At 45.2% G+C, this 19,238-nt stretch overlaps 1 protein-coding gene across 1 annotated transcript in view; it reads right to left on the bottom strand.

Annotated features, from left to right (window-relative positions):
• prmt3 (protein arginine methyltransferase 3) overlaps positions 1 to 19,238 on the bottom strand; it is a 245,501-nt gene that overhangs the window by 133,056 nt on the left and 93,207 nt on the right. The window contains exon 9 of the mRNA XM_086007535.1: positions 11,373 to 11,472. Within this exon, the coding sequence (XP_085863661.1) occupies positions 11,373 to 11,472 (100 nt within the window). The remainder of the gene's footprint in view (positions 1 to 11,372; positions 11,473 to 19,238) is intronic.

Consider the following 19,238-nt stretch of genomic DNA (forward strand, 5'->3'; position numbering starts at 1 on the left):
TACAGCTGTGCTTCCCTTATCATTTATTTTTCAATTCTCTGAGTGCACCTACCTACATTAAATCGATTTCACTGATATTTCAGAACATGAAGGTTATTGCGTTAGCACCAATGCGCCCGCCATCAGTGGTGGCCACTTGCTTTATTGAAAACGGAAGTGGCTGCACAGGGTCTATCTCCTCATCTCAGTCTTAAATGGCTGCCCCATATCCTGAGACTATGCTCCCTAGTTCTAGACACTCCAGCCAGGGAAAACAACCTCTCAGCATCTACCCTGTTAATCCCCCTCAGAATCTTATGTTTCAATGAGATCACCTCTCATTCTTCTAAATTCCAGAGAGCATAGGCCCAATCTACACAATCTCTCATCATAGGACAACCCTCTCATCCCAGGCATCAATCCTTCGTTGCACCGCCTCGAAGGCAAGTATGTCCTTCCTCAGATAAGGAGACCAAAACTGTGCACAGTACTCCAGGTGTGGTCTCACCAAAGCCCTGTACAATTGTAGTAAGACTTCCTTACTCTTGTACTACAACCCCCTTGCAATAAAGGCCAACATGCCATTTGCCTTCCTAATTGCTTGCTGTACCTGCAAGCTAACTGTTTCCTGTACGAGGACACCTACATTTCTCTGAACACCAACAGTTAATAGAACAAAGAGTTATTTTAAATAGTCATCTGAGTATTATTGCAAGGTACGACTCGTGCTGTCTAATATTTTGTCTGTCACTTTGTTTTTGTAAATCTAGTTAATAATAAGTTCAACCTGTAGTTTTAGCCTGTACATAACGGATTAAAGCATTCAATACTTTCTACCTTCCAGATAGGCAGGAGATGCAAAGGGAATCCGACTAAAGTTCCAGTGCACAGCATTACTGCTAAGTAGGATAACGGTTAGCCCTAAGCTAAGCTAACTTGATGCCTGAGAGAGTGAAAGGCAGAGGTTTCAAATTGAAAAGACTACAGCCCACTTGCCAGAGGGGATGGTGTTGGGAAAAAGCTCAAACCGTAACATTTACCCCAATTAATTTTGTTGAAAATCTATAGTTCACATTGAGGAGTGTCAGAAATGATTTGCTGGAACGTCATGCGAACCCATTAACTATGCAGCACATCCAGCCAAATACAAGTTAAAAAAAGCATTTGGGGGTGAATTTCCACAGTGGGTCTTCTGCTCATCTGCCGTAACTTCAGTGGAAGAGCCTCGAAAACATCAGAAAAATGGTGTTCGCGGATATTCACGCCCATGTAATTTGCCCGCGATCTTTCCACTTGTATTAGCAGAAAGGTGCAGCTTTATAGGGGAAAGGTAAGCTCATGAAAAAGTGAAGCAGTCATTTTACTGGATTCACTCAAAAGTTATCAGTTATCTTCATTATATCAAACATGACGTACACTGAAGATTTATTAATGCTCCGTCACAAAAAATGCAGTCTCGACAAATTCATTCTTTTAAGTACAACGGATTCCAAATTTTAATTTCTTCGTCTAGTGCTTTTGAACTGCTCTCTTCAAATGACACAACCAAGGTTATTTTTTTTAGAACTACTTTACCAGTTTATCCGTTTCTCGCCCAGATCTTTTCACTTCAGCCATGCTTTTGAACTTCTACTGATTCAACTGTAAACAAATCTTCCATTTCCATCACTCCTTCTATAATTCTAGACATCACCGACATCCTGTACAGGTCATTCCCCACACTGAAAAATTAACTGAGGTATTGCCGAACAAGCAGAATATGTCCTCTTTGCACCAGCAGGTTATTGCAACCAGACTGTAATCTGTTCACGACTGAAACCCTTACTGTAAGTTAGTTAGACGCGATGATTTCTGGTGTTTCTTTTCATATTTTCTATACTTAATTTGGTTACTTTATTTCAGTTGCACTATTCCACACCCCACCCCCCCCCGCCCCACCCCCAATGATTTTCAAACAAGATGATAAAAATGAGAGCAAATATTTTAACTTTATTTACCTCACCGGAATGGTTGCGCCCAGTCCAAACCCCCTCCCAGAAGTGACCAATAGGCCGCTGCCGGCAAGGCAAGCAGCCCGACATTCGGCGTTCGCAATCTGCGAACAGTCCGTGAGGGCGTGAGAGATGGTGGCAGCTCACGCATAAAATGTTAGAGAAGCCCCCATCGGTTGGGGCGCGCGCTACCTGTACAGCACCCATTTCGGGCCCGAAGACGGGCACTGACCAATTTCTGCCCCTCTCCAAGTGCTATTTAGCCATTTCAACACGAGGTTACTGCTATTTATTGCTCTTCCTAGAATCCAGTTAAGTCCAATAGCAAAAACCGGCGACAGAATGCAGTTTGATCTAACTCCTGTTATTTTACACTTCTGTGTTTTATTCCAAAAGATGATTTTTTTTATTTTTTTTTTAAAGATTCATTCCCCAAGGCTGATCCCAACAATTTTGACCTGCTGCATCACTAAGGCAACCAGGTCAAACCAATATGTCATAATCGAGCCGGCAAACTCTCACAATGGCTTACTGGATAAATGCATTTCATGGTAGGATAGTAAGTCATGGCTCCTAGGTTTAATTCTCAGCCTAGGAAGCAATATAATGAGCTTCAGTGTCCCTGGGCAAGAGAGGGATAAGTAATCATCCAGCGTCCCTGCTGAAAAGCACAAGTGGGTGGGCGTTGGACGAGGATGAGCCTAATCTGTAATCCCCCACAGTGGAATAGACTGCTAACAGGAGCCTGAGCCCATTCTCACCCACAGACTTGCACTTTCCAAAAGGGGTTAAGAACATTAAAACATAAGAATTAGGAGCAGCAGTAGGCCCTACGGCCCCTCGAACCTGCTCCGCCATTCAATAAGATCATGGCTGATCTTTGCTCTCAACTCCACTTTCCCGCCCGATCCCCATATCCCTCGATTCCCCTAGAGTCCAAAAATCTATCGATCTCAGCCTCGAATATAGTCAACGACTCAGCATCCACAGCCCTCTGGGGTAGAGACGGAGAATCAAACCTAGGACCTTCTGATCTGAAGCTGCAGCTTCTGCTTCGCAAAGACACTAAACAAGTGTGGTGTAAACTGGGTGGCCAGAACTGACTTCAAAGCACAGCAAGACTCTTGCGCATTACTCTGGTGTCAGATCAGTCCCGGACTTTTGGATTGAGGTGACAATTAAACGCTTGCGGCAACATCGGTACAAAGCACAACCATTTTGCTGCAATGCCACAGTTGTCGTGCAAATGAACCCTTAATGCGACGCCAGGCAGTACGTTTTCGAGTAGGCCACTGGGGAATTCCTCGAGTCTTTTCAGATATAATTTTATGTGTATTGGTGGTGGGAGAATCAGTATAATTGGGAGTACAATTTGCCAATAAAATAAAAACAAAATGTAGCATAAGTAAGTGCAGTTCATATGTGAAAAAATGTTGGCCCAGAAATTCGGGATTCCACGGGTGAGTACGCACGGGGTACTCACCCGTAGGCCCAATGGAAGTGCCGGTTTCCTGCATGCACTGCGCATGCGCAGGAAACCAGCACTTCTGTTCCCCTGAAAGCATGGGTTAAGTGGTCGAATGCGTGCGCGGGAGAGGCTGCGCGTGCGCATTGAACTTACGTTTTTTTTGCAGGTTTTCCCGGAAGGGTAAGTCTCCAGAAGTTACACATTTAAAAAGCAGTCGCAAGGCCTGCTTTTTACAAGGTAAGTGGTGAATTAATTAAAATTAAAACTTTTTTTCCACAGGTTTATTATTTTTAAATACTTTAAAGGTAAGTTTATTTTTAGCCCCGTTAGAAAATAAAATTATTTTTTTCAAAAATTTAAATTGTTTAAAATAGTTATTTCGTGCAATTTATAGTTTATTTAAAAAATGTGATTAAAAAAAAAATTATTTGAAGATTTAGTGATGTTTTGGGGCTTGTAGTATTTATAAGTTTGACAGCCCTTCCTGTCAAACTTATGAATGAAGCATTCCCTGCTACCATTGGCTCTCCATTGCCCACGTGATCCCAGGGGACGCACCGAAATAACTGCGCCCCTGGGATACGCAAGCACTGCGCGCCGGCAGTTGGAGGAGGCCCAGGATCGGAATCCCACGCGGGCCCACAGCTCAACGGCCGGCGCGCTAGGTAAGTGCAGGTCGGGGGTTTGCACCCGCGGGAAGCCCTCGACCCGAATTTCTGGGCCATTATAAAAATCTTTCAATTTTTCCACAATGCACACCCACTCTCGAGATATTCCCTGCTGCCAACTGGAGTACGTTTAGCTCTGTTCCACAGCAGGGGTTTCAAGAGAGGTCAGGAGAGCCAGAGAACACATTTCACAATGCGTGGCTATAAAAGCAGAGGCATCTGAAGTGGTTTGATTTCATTTAAAATGGCCCAAAAAGGAGGTGCCACTCTGCTGCCTTTTAAGGTTTCTACGGTGAAAATGTACTGGTGGCACAGCAGAGCGTAGACAGAGAATACTGCATCAAGAACGGATAGCTGATGAATTTGACAATGGAGTGGCAGCCAATAATCCCAAACAGGGGCCTGACATATCCTGCACAGAGACAGTCGCTAGTGTTGGAACGTCACCTTGTTTACCTGACGATACTCGTTTGAGCTTCTGAGCCAAACAAGCTAATCTTTTTGGACAGCGCCTCAGGAGACACTAGGGATTTGACCATGAATAGTGAAAGTCCTCAACTTCATCAGAAATCCATGACAGGTCCCTTAATAACTAGGAAAGAAGCAGTTGTCCAACTTTAAGGCAGGTCAAAAAGTTAAGTAATGCAATCCCACACCCTAATTGGCAAAGAATAGTAGAGAAAGTGCTCATAAACTTGACGTTAGCAGGCGTTTTTGGGCAGTTCTAAAGTATCGAATGACATTCATTGGCTGGTGCCAGAAAGGTCAGCGAAGAGTATTTGACTCTCTACATCATACCGTGATGCCCTTAATATTCCCAAAGATTTCAATAGCGTCATTGTGCATACATTAAGTCGCTGTGGGCCCACGAGTCCCAGCAACATTGCCTGAAGTCTAACGGTATCCTCTGGAGCAACAACATTTCTGCATGTAAAGACAACAGTGTGACGCTGCGACCGACAACAAGAAAAAGCTAACGGAGAGGTGTCACAACAAGGCCGCATAGAACCACACAGCACAGGAGGCCATTCGGCCCATCGTGCCTGTGCCGGCTCTTTGAAAGAGCTGTCCAATTAGTCCCACTCCCCTGCTCTTCCCTCACAGCCCTGCAACTTTTTCCTTTGCAAGTATATATTCAATTCCCTACGGCAAGTTACCATTGGATCTGCTTCCATCTCCCTTTCAGGCAGTGCATTCCAGCTTATGCAAAGCAGGCAATGGGGGGAAGGAGGACGGGAAACATATGATCCAACCAGGCTAGCAAGTTTAGGCCCTAATAGAACAATGAAGTCCCCCCATTACAGATGATGAATAATTCTACTTCAACGTGGAGAATTAATACATGAAGAGGAATGTAAATCCTCTCACACATTCCTGATGCAAGTCGTCAAAAGAATAGTCCACTACAACAGATTTTCATTTACAAAAACATAATCACAGAGTTTTGAGTGGACTTTATACCCCAAAGACATTTCCATGATGAATGATTTGAGTCATTCTTCTATCACGAGTGTGAAAATTCAAACCAACCAAGTGCAATATTAACAATACAGTACCGCCATAACAGATCAAGACTGCAGTAACGAACTAAAAGTTATTAATCTGAAAAGAAAAATCCATTCCAAAATGGAACAGCCAAGGTACATTTTAATTCATGCTTGGCTGAAACGCAGCCAAGTGGGTTATATTAGTTTGCACTGTTGAAGTAAGGCTCGAGTTGAATTGCTAATTGGCGAACCTTTAAAATTCTGACAAAGTACTGTGTGACGTAAGAAAACTACGAGGCACTTGGTCCAAGTATTAAACAAGGCTTTAATCAACTGTTTTTCAACGTGGAGATCTAGTTGTGTCCTTCACTAGTTCCTGTTAAGGAATGTCCTGAGCAAGCTGGGCCCATGCCCGAGTATTTATACTCTCCCTGGACAGTGCCACCAGCAGGCCGCCCAGTATTATTTCATAAGTCATTTCCACATGAATGGCAAGATTCATGTCACTGTATAACTCATAAAAATAGTCATGTTCAATGGCCTAAATGTATTCTTTCCAATTTTATTATCAAGTCGCTCCCCCCTGCTCTTATAGAATCACAGAAGGTCGTCATTCGGCCCAATGTGTCTGTGCCGGCCGAAAAGAGCTATCCAGCCTAATCCCACTTTCCAGCTCTTGGTCCGTAAACCCTGCAGGTTACGGCACTTCAAGTGCATATCCAAGTACTTTTTAAATGCATTGAGGGTATTCCAAGGACTGATCACCAGCACCACATTCCCTGCAGTATCTGTCCAACAATTCACATGAGCAGGAACAAACACTCTCAATGTTTAATTTTAATATGCAACCAGTGAGCTGTTACCGTTCAGAGAGCTTATAAAATTGTTTGGTGTACCCATTGTTTTTCAATTGAATAGGGTGAAATAATGAATATTAAACAGTCGCTCAGTATTTATCAGCAATTTCTCGAGCCTGGCCTAATTACAGCAGACGTTTCCAAAAATATATTCTTGTACCATGACATTTAAGGGAACTTAACTTTGTGACAGATCAGCAAACTGCAGTGATTCAAGGACTAGAAAAAATATTACGACCCACATTAAAGATATTATTTTAAAAGATATTCTTCACCTCAGCAATACTGTAATAAATTAGTAATACTGCGGTGTTATTATACAGATATTGCATTCACCTCCACTACATTAAATTGTCACAGTCCAGCTGCTCCACCATTGTTGCCATTCCTTTGGGAATTCTGGCATCCAGCAGTTCTGACCTGAAGGAAATTGGAAAAAAAAAATCCTGACTCCACAGGAAAGCTGCCCAACGTGCTCCCGTCACTCTCTCCAGAACGCTATACATCCCCATGTCCAGACCGCCATACATCCCCATCCCCCTCTCCAGGCTGACGTATTCCCCGGTCACCCTCTCCAGTCCAACGTGCTTCCCACTCCAGAATGCTATACATCTCTGTCTCCTTCTCCAGTCCAAAGCGCTTCCCTGCACCCCCCTCTCCAGACCGATGTATTAGCGCGCCTCTAACCAAGCTGTTCCAGTACAATTACAACACTGGCAACAATCCGACAATGTGGAAAACTGCCCAGGTATGTCCTGTCCACAAAAAGCAGGACAAATTAAATCCGGCCAATTACCGCCCCATCAGTCTACACTCAATCATCAGCAAAGTGCTGGAAGGCGTCATCGACAGTGCTATCAAGCAGCACTTACTCACCAATAACCTGCTCACTGATGCCCAGTTTGGGTTCCGCCAAGACCACTCGGCTCCCGACCTCATTTCAGCCTTGGTCCAAACATGGACAAAGGAGCCAAATTCCAGAGGTGAGGTGAGAGTGACTGCCCTCGACATTAAGGCAGCATTTGACCAAGTGTGGCATCAAGGAGCCCTAGTAAAACTGAAGTCAATGGGAATCGGGGGGGAAACTCTCCACTGGCTGGAGTAATAACTTGCACAAAGGAAGATGGTTGTGGTGATTGAAGGTCAATCATCACAGCCCCAGGACATCGCGGCAGGAGTTCCTCAGGTCAGTGTCCTAGGCCCAACCAGCTTCAGCTGCTTCATCAATGACCTTCCCTCCACCATAAGGTCAGAAATGGGGATGTTCACTGATGACTGCACAGTGTTCAGTGCCATTCACAACTCCTCAGATAACGAAGCAGACCATGCCCGTATGCAACAAGACCTGGGCGACGTTCAGTCTTGGGCCGATAAGTGGCAGGTAACATTCGCGCCACAGAAGTGCCAGGCAATGACTATCTCCAACAAGCAAGAGTAACCACTGCCCCTTGATATTCAATGGCATTACCATCGCCGAATCCCCCACCATCAACATCCTGGAGGTCACCATTGACCAGAAACTTAACTGGACCAGCCACATAAATACTGTGGCAACAAGAGCAGGTCAGAGGCTCGGTATTCGTGGCGAGTGTCTCACCTCCCGACTCCCCAAAGCCTTTCCACCATCTACAAGGCACAAGTAAGGAGTGCGATGGAATACTCTCCACTTGTCTGGATGAGTGCAGCTCCAACAACACTCAAGAAGCTCGACACCATCCAGGACAAAGCAGCCCGCTTGACTGGCACCCCATCCACCACCTTAAACATTCACTCCCTCCACCACCGGTGCACCGTGGCTGCAGTGTGTATCATCTACAAGATGCACTGCAGCAACTCGCCAAGACTTCTTTGGCAGCACCTCCCAAATCCGCGACCTCTTCCACTTAGAAGGACAAAGGCATCAGTTGCATGGGAACACCACCACCTCCAAGTTCCCCTTCAAGTCACACACCATGCTGACTTAGAAGTATATCGCCGATCCTTCATCGTCGCTGGGTCAAAATCCTGGAACTCCCTCCCTAACAGCACTGTGGGAGTACCTTCACCACAGACTGCAGCGGTTCAAGAAGGCGGCTCACCACCACCTTCTCAAGAGCAACTATGGATGGGCAATAAATGCTGGCCTTGCCAGCGACGCCCACATCCCACAAACAAATTTTAAAAAAAAATTAAATTCCCTGTCCCCCTCTGCAGACCGATGAATTTCCCTGCCCCCACCTCTCCAGTGTAACATTCAGCCCTGACCCCGCTCTCCAGCCTGTTCTGGTTTCTCTCCCGGTCATGTAAATTGCAACTGTCTCTTTTTTTCTTCTCACACCAACTTTCTCCTTTTCTTGCTCTTACGCCAAGAGTGAAGGAACAGTAATGCAGCGCAACGACATCCAACCTACCAGACATCTGCTCCCTGGCTGCATTCACACCCAACAGGCAGTCAGCCTGTCAAGCTGGCTTGCTGTCGGGTGGGAAACCTGTTGAAAACATTTAAAAGCCGTCCTGCGTTTAAAAAAACCCTTTCTTCCGGATTTCCTGTCCGAAAATCTCCCCCCGCTCTCTTCCTGGCCCCGAGTAAATGTCGGGGCCTGCGTATCTGACAGGAATAGGCAGAGAGACTTGACAGGTATGGAACATAAGAACAGGAGTAGGCCATTCAGCCCCTTGAGCCTGTTCCGCCATTCACTGAGATCATGACTGATCTGCATCTTAACTCCATCTGAGAAAAGGTATGGGAGACACTGGCATCAGTAGCTTGGAATGGCATGGTGGCTTCAGAACTGCACAAAATATAGAATCTTACCAAATACAAGGACTCAGGAAGTGACAGACAGTAAAGGTAAAGCATGGAGGGAAGAGGGACAGTGTGGGAGTGGGGAGGGAAGGGGGAGGAGGGAAGAGGGGGGCGAGAGGGAGAGGGGGGGCGAGAGGAAAGGGGGAGAGGGGCGAGGGGAGAGGGGGAGAGGGGGAGCGGGGGAGGGGAGAGGGGGAGAGGGGAGAGGGGCGAGGGGAAGAGGGAGAGGGGAGACGGGAGATATAAACAAGGACAGAAGAAAGAAACAGTCGGAATAAATTTGAAACAGACAGCAGAGGACAACCAGCAAAACAGCAGCAATGAACGGAATCAGCAATAAAAATCCTGCAAAGGAGCAGTAAAGGAAAGAGAAGCTGTTTAATAAAATCTTGTTAATCCACAAGTAAAAATACATCAAGAGTATAATTTAAAGAATTTAATTGTTTCTATTCCTTTCCTTTCTTGGTGCATTTACACCAAGTATATGCAGAGTGCTCAAGTTCAAACCCTAATCTCAACTTGGTCTCTCTTCTCAACCAGATAAAACACGCAACAACAGCACGATCCTTCGCGATTGTGAAAGCAGTGTGAGCTGGGCCAACTCCATGTGTCAACCGTGGCTCAGTGGGTAGCACACTCGCCTCTGGAGTTAGACGGTTGTGGGTTCAAGTCCCACACCAGGGACTTGAGCACATAAAGCTAGGCTGACACTCCCAGTGCAGTACTGAGGGAGTGCTGCACTGTTGGAGGTGGTGTCTTTTGGATGAGATGTTAAACCGAGGCCCCATCTGCTCTCTCTGGTGGACATAAAAGACCCTATGGCACTATTTCGAAGAAGAGCAGGGGAGTTATCCCCAGTGTCCTGGGGCCAATATTTCTCCCTCAACCAACATAACTAAAAAATTGCTGTTTGTGGGAGCTTGCTGTGCGCATATTGGTTGCCGCGTTTCCCACATTACAACAGTGACTCTACTTCATTGACTGTAAAGCGCTTTGAGATGTCCAGTGGTCATGAAAGTCTTTCTTTCTTTCCATCCAGAGAAGAGGTGACCACAGTCTATATTATCAGGCCCCCACCAATCAGGGGCTGTCTGTGGAAAATGTGAGAAACTTAGGAAAAGGAAGGATTTAATCACACAAATGCATTTTCCTGCAGCAAGTGGTTAAGCCTGGGTTTAGCAGGAAGGTGTACCAATAGGTCATGGACACAGTTACAGATCTGGTTCACTGCAACAATCCACACAGAGAGTTCCCAATCTTGGCCAATGTGTGAAAGAAAGAACGAACTTTCATTTGTGCTCAAGACGTCCCAAACAGCCATTTAATTACTTTTGAAGTAGGGTCACTGTCGTTTTGTTGGCAAACTAAGCAGCCAATTTGTGCACAGGGAGATCCCACAAACAGCAGTGAGAAAAAGAAAGACTTGCATTTATATAGCACCTTTCACGACCTCAGGATGTCCCACAGCGCTTTACAGCCAATAAAGTACTTTTTGAAGTGTAGTCACTGTTGTAATGTAGGAAACGCAGCAGCCAATTTGCGCACAGCAAGCTCCCACAAACAGCAATACGATAATGACCAGATAATCTGTTTTTTTTAATGATGTTGGTTGAGGGATAATTATTGGCCAGGACACCAGATAACTCCCCTGCTCATCTTCGAAATAGTGCCACGGGATCTTTTACATCCACCTGAGAGCAGACACCTGATCCAAAAGACGGCACCTCCGACAGTGCAGCACTCCCTCAGCACTGCACTGGAGTGTCAGCCTAGATTTTTGTGCTCAAGTGCCTGGAGTGGCACTTGAACCCACAACCTTCTGACTCGGAGGCGAGGGTGCTACCAACTGAACCACGGGTGACACGGCTGAAAGGAATAACTAATTTATCTGTTCTTGATCATGTTGGTTGATGGATAAATGTTCACCAGCAGAAGCCAACCACTTGCTTGCAGGATGAGAGAAATGACCAGTATGGGCCACGGAAATGGGTATGACAACTACATGAATGATTTCAAAAACAAGTCGCAATTTACCATCCTAAAAAACAGAATTCAAAAATATTGTTGCTATGCTCAAGTAATTACATTGTTGAAAATTCATACTGTGGCAACCGTATGTATTTTTTAAAAAACTCACCATCCACTCGGAAATAATAATGTCCACTTTATCAACGGGAAGTTCTACATCCTCAATCCTTCCTCTGATCAGTGTGACAATACCGTCCAGTTCATTTTCCCTAGTAGTATAAATAATAAGCTTGTTAAAAAAAAAACATATTTCCTGTATACGATCTGGTACAGTGTGTAACTTAATACTGGAATCCACCAATCCAATTACCTGTCACTGAATCGACTGCACAGGTTTGTTGTTTGCCGTCAGCTACTTTCCTAAGAATGCTTTGGTGGTGGATACAACAACTTGCATTTATATAGCACCCTGAACATAGTAAAAGTTCCCAAGGCGCTTCACAGGAGCGTTATCAGGCAAAAATTTGACATCAAGCCAAATTAGAACAGGTGGCCAAAAGCTTTCTAAAGAAAATAAAACTAATTTAGCTATATTATTACAGTAGTGAGCCTGTCTGTAACAGTGAATGACTAATATTGTAGTACGCAAGTCTATAACATGTGATCCCACAGACCATTCAAATTTCAACATTGATCCACACTAGCCATATGACACTTGGTTCTGGTCACCATATTATAAAAAGGATATAGAGGCACAGGAGAGGGTGCAGAGAAGATTTACAAGGATGATACCAGAAAAGCGAGGTTATACATATCAGGAAAGCATGAACAGGCTGGGTCGCTTCGCTCTTGAAAAAAGGCTGAGGGGTGACCTGATAGAGGTCTTTAAAATTATGAAAGGTTTGATAGAGTAGACAAAGAGAGAGAGACCGGAAATTTGCCGGCGCTCAGGGGGTGGGTTTGGAGGCGGGACATCTGGCAAAATCACAAAGATTGACAGCGGGTCGGAAACCCGCTGTCAACCCACCGCCAATCAATCTTCCCAAGTGTCGGGTCCCCGATTTGCGCACAGACCCGACACCTAGCGGTGGGAAGAGGGTTATAGTCACTTAACTGCTTGTTAACAGGTACTTAACAGGTTTTTTTCAATTTTTACAGTTCTACTGCGGGCTTCCCAACATTCGGACACCACGCCAGGTAAGTGTGGCATGCTGTGGGTCTACTGTAATGTTTCTGCATTGATGAGAGCTGCAGAAGTGGTGTGAAAGATCCAATGGTGCACTAGTGAGTTTCAGAGGTAAGAAAATGTTGGGAAAATCATTTTTAATGTATTTAGACTTTTCTGTAGGTAACAAGTTTTGATTTGTATGTGTAGTCCCACCTCATTGGGAGAACCTCTCTCACCAGTGACAGATCGTTTCTGTAACCTCACCTGCAGCTGCCATCTGTTCTAGCCTAAGGAGGGAGTCACTGGAGAGTCTGGGTGCAAGAGCTCACCTTTGTACAGTGATTGTCAGTGTTTGCAGCACCTCAATGCTGTCAAACACAGAGAAATCAACTGTCAAAAAAAAATGTGCATGGCCCCTTTAAGAAAACTGACGTCATCTGACACCGGCTTCCTCTCAATTGGCCGGCAAGCCCGCAGGGCGGGCTTAACAAGACCAATTGATGCAAAATCACGTTCGAGTCTGATGTCGTTGGGGGCAGGACTAGAACCCAGAAGGCAGCTGTCCCACACCCAAGCCGCCTTGAACAGAAAAATCGCGGCCAGAGTATTTCCACTCGTGGGGGAAGGGCAAAAGTAGAGCCCATCAATATAATATAGTCACCAAGAAATCAAATCGGGAATTTAGAAGAAACTTCTTTACCCAGAGAGTGGTGAGAATGTGGAACTCACTACCACAGGGCGTGGTTGAGGAAAATAGTATAGATGTATTTAAGGGGAGGCTAGATATGAGGGAGAAGGGAATAGAGGGTTATGTTGACAGAGTTAGATGAGGAAAAATGGGAGGAGGCTCGAGTGGAGCATAAACACCGGCATGGGCTGGTTGGGCCAAATGGCCTGTTTCTGTGCCATATGTCCTATGTAATCCTATGATACCACGGACTAATCAAATAATTGGAAAGTAAATCTCAACTGACATTCAGCCACCGAGATAGTTGCCCATCCCACTGTCCCCCACTGCCGTTAATCCTTGACCCTGAGAATCTTACCCATTCCACACTGCCTCCACTACTCTCCAACTCCACATCCTGAGCCCACCCTACTCAATCCCAAACTAAAGCCGTGATCTTTATCTACCCTCAAATCCCACAGCCTCCCTACTGTGAGATCGCTGCTCCTGCCTAGACCAGTTACTCTCGTACCCACATGAATTCTTTGCCATCCTAGACCCCAGCACCCAGTTCCTCTCGCACCTGGATACCTCTGCCCACTTGGCCCAGATTTGCAGCTCCCATCAAGTGCATTTTGGCTCTGATGTTGCAAATGCAGTAAAGGAGCATAAACACACACACACACACTAGGTGGACTGGCAGGAAAATTGATTAAAAAATGGGACGAATGAACGGCAGAAGTAAGCAGAGAGACAGAGAAACGTGAATTTTAGAAGCTGCATGAGAGAAAGAAGAGTGGAAGAGAAAAGGATATCAAAGAAAGGGCACAAAACAAGCAAGGGGGTGGGAGAAGGAGAGAGGCAGTTGCAGGGACAGTGACAATTTTTATTTTGTCTGTAAGCATCAACACAGCGGATAATTGAGTGTATTATTTTGTACACATTAAAGAGGGGGGGGGGAGGGAGAGCAGATTAACTAACTCTTCCAAATAGTTTGAGGCAAACCACTGTTAACCTTGGGCATATGGTATGCACAGGGCATCTCAGTGAAAATTTATGGTGTAATTTCATGGAAAATAATTTCCACTCTGTAAATGAGAGACATTTTTCTTCAACCTGACAGTGCACGTAGATCTCCCTGAACTACACCGGAACAGAGAGGCTAATCTAAAAATTAGCAGGTCACCCTCAAAAATTCCACCTTTGCAGGTTTAAAGTATATTCCGAGCGGCCTTTTTTTATGACTAATTTCACTTCTCACTGTTTTGGATCGATAAAAATGTATTTCGTTTCTTTATATTCTTCCGCCTCTATTCAAGGTTCTTTAGCTCCTTTGCTCCACGGCTGCAAAAACTCTCGGATTGCGAGGAATTACTGGATCCTGCACATTTACTTGTTTTCTGAATAGGTTTTAAGCTATCATATTAGCAATGGTTTTTTTCTTTTAAATCACCCCACCTTTTTATGTGCACAGTATAGTGCTAATGTTGTTTTAAAAAAAGACAAAGGCGGAAGGTACTCAGTGCAGCTTGTTCAATCCTATATACAGCCATGATTCTCCAGCACTCAATATTCATTCATATTATTATAATATGTAATTAGGGTAGCAAATCACCACAATTTCTTTGACAGCACCTCCCAAAGCTGCGACCTCCGCCACCTAGAAGGACAAGGGCAGCAGGTGCATGGAAACACCATCGCCTCCCAAGTTCCCCTCCAAGTCACACACCATCCTGACTTGGAAATATATCGCTGTTCCTTCATTGTCGCTGGGTCAAAATCCTGGAATTCCCTCCCGAACAGCACTGTGGGAGTACCTTCACCACACGGACTGCAATGTGGTTCAACAAGGCGGCTCACCACCACCTTCTCAAGGGCAACTAGGGATGGGCCTTGACTGCTGGCCTTGCTAGTGATGCAAGTTCAGATCACCACAAGCTCCAGTGTAAAAGCCCACAGAAAGTCTGTGGACAAGTGCAAGTGTAATGAACGGCTGATGCCGTTCGTTCGCCGCTGACTGCAAAATCCGGGCCACTATGTTAAAACTATTACCTTTAACAAGATTGTGAAATGGATCTGATTTTTCCAACTTAAGGTTTCTTCGATTCTCTACACAAATGTTACCCCCCACATTGATAAGTACTGAACTACAAGAACTTGCTTCATGTAGCACCTTAGTAAATGTCCCAAGCCACTTCACATAGAAGAAAATGGATGCCAAGTAGTCGAAGAGGAGTTCGGAGACATATTTGAAAATATGGTTGAAAAGACCTTAAGACCGCAGATGGCTGGAACCTATAGATATTGCAATTAGGAATTGCGTAGTAATTATTAGTGTGAATTACCAACTAATTACCTTGGCCCGTAAAATACTAAAACAATTATTAACCTGCTCTCATATGTTTTTGTCCATTATTAGGAACTTATAACAGAACTCCCTCCAATGACGTTATGGGTAAAGGCACTATTCGGTGTTGCACTGAACCATAGAGAGCAGAAGGCCCCAGTTTGATACCCAGTCTTTGCTGAGTTAACATATCAGGCAATGTTGTAGCTGGGTGCTATAATGGCCTCAGCAGTGCTGGGCCAGGAAGGCGGGCGGGGGGGGGGGCGGGGGTGGAGCCTGAATTCCTGGTCCTCGATTGCTAATCAGCGACCTTTGCTGGAACACGTGCGTGCAAACAGTGGGGAGAGAACAGGGTCCAGCTCAATGCGATGCTCTCCTTGGTTAGACGCCATTTGGGCAGGAATGATAACCCAGAGAACGTCAGAGCATTCCAGAGAGGAAGGAAGAAAAATCGAGAATACCAGGGGCGGGTAAAAAAAAACTTTCATTTAATTTCGGAAGTCCACAGGGAGTAGGGAAAAGGGGAAGAGGGAAAGCAGAGGGGATTTAAACAAAAACAAACTTAGAATATTTCCGGCGATTTCAGGGCAATGGATAACTGGCTCTTGTAGTCATTTCAGTTGATAACATGTTCATAGAGTTATACAGCACAGAAAGAGGCCCTTCGGCCCATTGTGTCCGCGCCGGCCATCAAGCCCTGTCTATTCTAATCCCATTTTCCAGCACTTGGTCCGTAGCCTTGTATGCTATGGTGTTTCAAGTGCTCATCTAAATGCTTCTTGAATGTTGTGAGGGTTCCTGCCTCTACCACCCTTTCAGGCAGTGAGTTCCAGATTCCAACCATCCTCTGGGTGAAAAAGTTCTTCCTCAAATCCCCTCTAAACCTCCTGCCCCTTACCTTGAAACTATGCCCCCTGGTTATTGACCCCTCTACTAAAAGGGAAAAGTTCTTTTCTATCTACCCTATCTATGCCCCTCATAATTTTGTACACCTCAATCAGGTCCCCCCTCAGCCTTCTCCGCTCTAAGGAAAACAACCCCAGCCTGTCCAGTCTCTCTTCATAGCTGAAGCGCTCCAGCCCAGGTAACATCCTGGTGAATCTCCTCTGCACCCTCTCCAATGCAATCACATCCCTCCTATAGTGTGGCGACCAGAACTGCACGCAGTATTCCAGCTGTGGCCTAACTAGCGTTTTGTACAGTTCCATCATAACCTCTAATGAAGGCAAGTATCCCATATGCCTTTTTAACCACCTTATCTACCTGTCCTGCTGCCTTCAGGGATCTATGTACATGCACACCAAGGTCCCTCTGATCCTCTGTCCTTCCTATGGTCCTACCATTCATTGTGTATGTTGCCTTGTTAGTCTTCCCAAAATGCATCACCATGTGGCGGAGCCACTGAATGACTCTGGGCAACTGTATATAATTCCCTTTAACGATGCTCTAACACCAGCCTAAGTCTGTACCATCGTGTTAGACATTACCGTGTTTTGTATATAGTGTTTGTATGTACAGGGCGTGACCCCTTTAAGAGCGCGGGAAAACGCAGGCAAACGCGATGACGTCACGTCGCAAACCACGTGACTGTCTGGGCAGTCCTCGTGGAATCTCCATCTTGTTAAGACCGGTTTTCGTGGTTCTCCTGTATCGATCTCAACAAACTGTTTGAAGTCGTTTAGTCTTACATTAAAGACCTGTTTGATTGATCTCCTGAGTCGACCTCAGTTATTGGTTAGGAATTCGTCAATTCCTACAACCTCACACTTTTCAGGGGTAAATTCCATTTGCCACTGTTCTGCCCATCTAACCAACCCATCCATATCGTCCTGTAGCCTGAGGCTTCCCTCCTCGCTATTTACCACTCCACCAATTTTCATGTCATCTGCGAACTTACTGATCATACCTCCTACATTCATATCTAAATCATTAATGTACACTACAAACAGCAAAGGACCCAGCACCAATCCCTGCAGTACACTACTGGACACAGGCTTCCACTCACAAAACCAACCTTCGACCATCACCCTCTGCCTCCTGCCACTAAGTCAATTTTGGATCCAATGTGCCAAATTGCCCTGGATCCCATGGACTCTTACCTTCTTGACCAGTCTCCCATGCGAGACATTGTCAAAAGCCTTACTGAAGTCCATGTAGACTACATCAACTGCAATACCCTCATCCCACACACCTAGTCACCCCCTCAAAAAAATCAATCAAATTGGTTAGACATGATCTCCCCCTGACAAAACCATGCTGACTATCCTTGATTAATCCTTGCCTCTCCAAGTGGAGACTAATTCTGTCCCTCAGAATTTTTTCCAATAATTTCCCTACCACTGATGTTAGGCTCACTGGCCTGTAATTCCCTGGTTTATCCCTACTACCTTTCTTGAATAATGGTACTACGTTAGCTGTCCTCCAGTCCTCTGGCATCTCCCCTGTGGCCAGAGAGGTTCTGAAAATTTGTGTCAGAGCCCCTGCAATCTCCTCCCTTGCCTCACACAGCAGCCTGAGATACATCTCGTCTGGGCCTGGGGATTTATCCACTTTTAAGCCCACTAAAACCGCTAGTACCTCCTCTCTCTCAATGCTAATTTGTTCAAGTATATCACAATCCCCCTGCCTGATTTCTATGCCTACATCGTCCTTCTCCATAGTGAACACAGATGCAAAATATTCATTTAAAACCTCACCTACATTATCCGGCTCTGCACACAGATTGCCACTTTGGTCCCTAATGAGCCCTACTCTTTCCCTGGTTATCCTCTTGCCCTTAATATACTTATAAAACACCTTGGGATTTTCCTTTATTTTGCCCCCAGTGTTTTTTCATGCCCCCTCTTTGCTCTCCTAATTTCTTTTTTAAGTACCCTCCTGCACTTTCTATACTCCTCTAGGGCTTCCACTGTTTTTAGTCCTTTGTATCTGCCAAAAGCCTCCCTTTTTTTCCTAATCCATTCTTGTATATCCCTTGACATCCAGGGTTCCCTGGACTTGTTGGTCCCACCCTTGACCTTTACGGGAACATGTTGGCGTTGTACTCTCTCTATTTCCTTTCTGAATGACTCCCACTGCTCTGATGTGGATTTTCCTACAAGTAGCTGATCCCAGTCCACTTTGGCCAGATCCTGCCTTATCATATTAAAATCGGCCTTCCCCCAATTTAGAACCTTTATTTCCGGTCCATCTTTGTCCTTTTCCATGACTACCTTAAATCTCACCGAATTATGGTCACGATCACCAAAATGCTCTCCTACTGACACTTATACCACTTACCCGGCTACATTCACTAGAATTAGGTCCAGAACAGCCCCCCTCTCTTGTAGGACTTTCTACATGCTGGCTCAAAAAGCTCTCCTGGATGCACTTTAAAAATTCCGCACCCTCTAAGCCTTTCACACTCTGACTATCCCAGTTAATATTGGGGAAGTTGAAATCCCCTACTATTATTACCCTATTATTTCTACACTTCTCTGAGATTTGCCTACATATCTGTTCCTCTATCTCCCCCTGACTGTTTGGGGGCCTATAGTATACTCCCAGCAAAGTACTTGCCCCCTTTTTGTTTTTAAGTTCTACCCATATAGCCACATTAGAGGAACCTGCTAAGACATCCTCCCTCCTTACAGCAGTAATTGACTCCTTGATTAATATTGCAACACCCCCTCCTCTTTTACACCCCCCTGTCTCGCCTGAAGATTCTATACCCTGGAAAATTGAGCTGCCAGTCCTCCCCCTCCCTCAATCATGTCTCTGTGATAGCAACTATATCATACTCCCATGTGTTCATCAACACCTTCAATTCATCTGCAATACTCTCAAGACTCCTTGCATTAAAATAAATGCCATC

Source organism: Somniosus microcephalus, chromosome 15 (genome assembly GCF_052327205.1).
Source record: "Somniosus microcephalus isolate GS21.2 chromosome 15, FLI_Smic_1.0, whole genome shotgun sequence".
In the NCBI taxonomy this organism is placed as follows: Eukaryota; Metazoa; Chordata; class Chondrichthyes; order Squaliformes; family Somniosidae; genus Somniosus; species Somniosus microcephalus.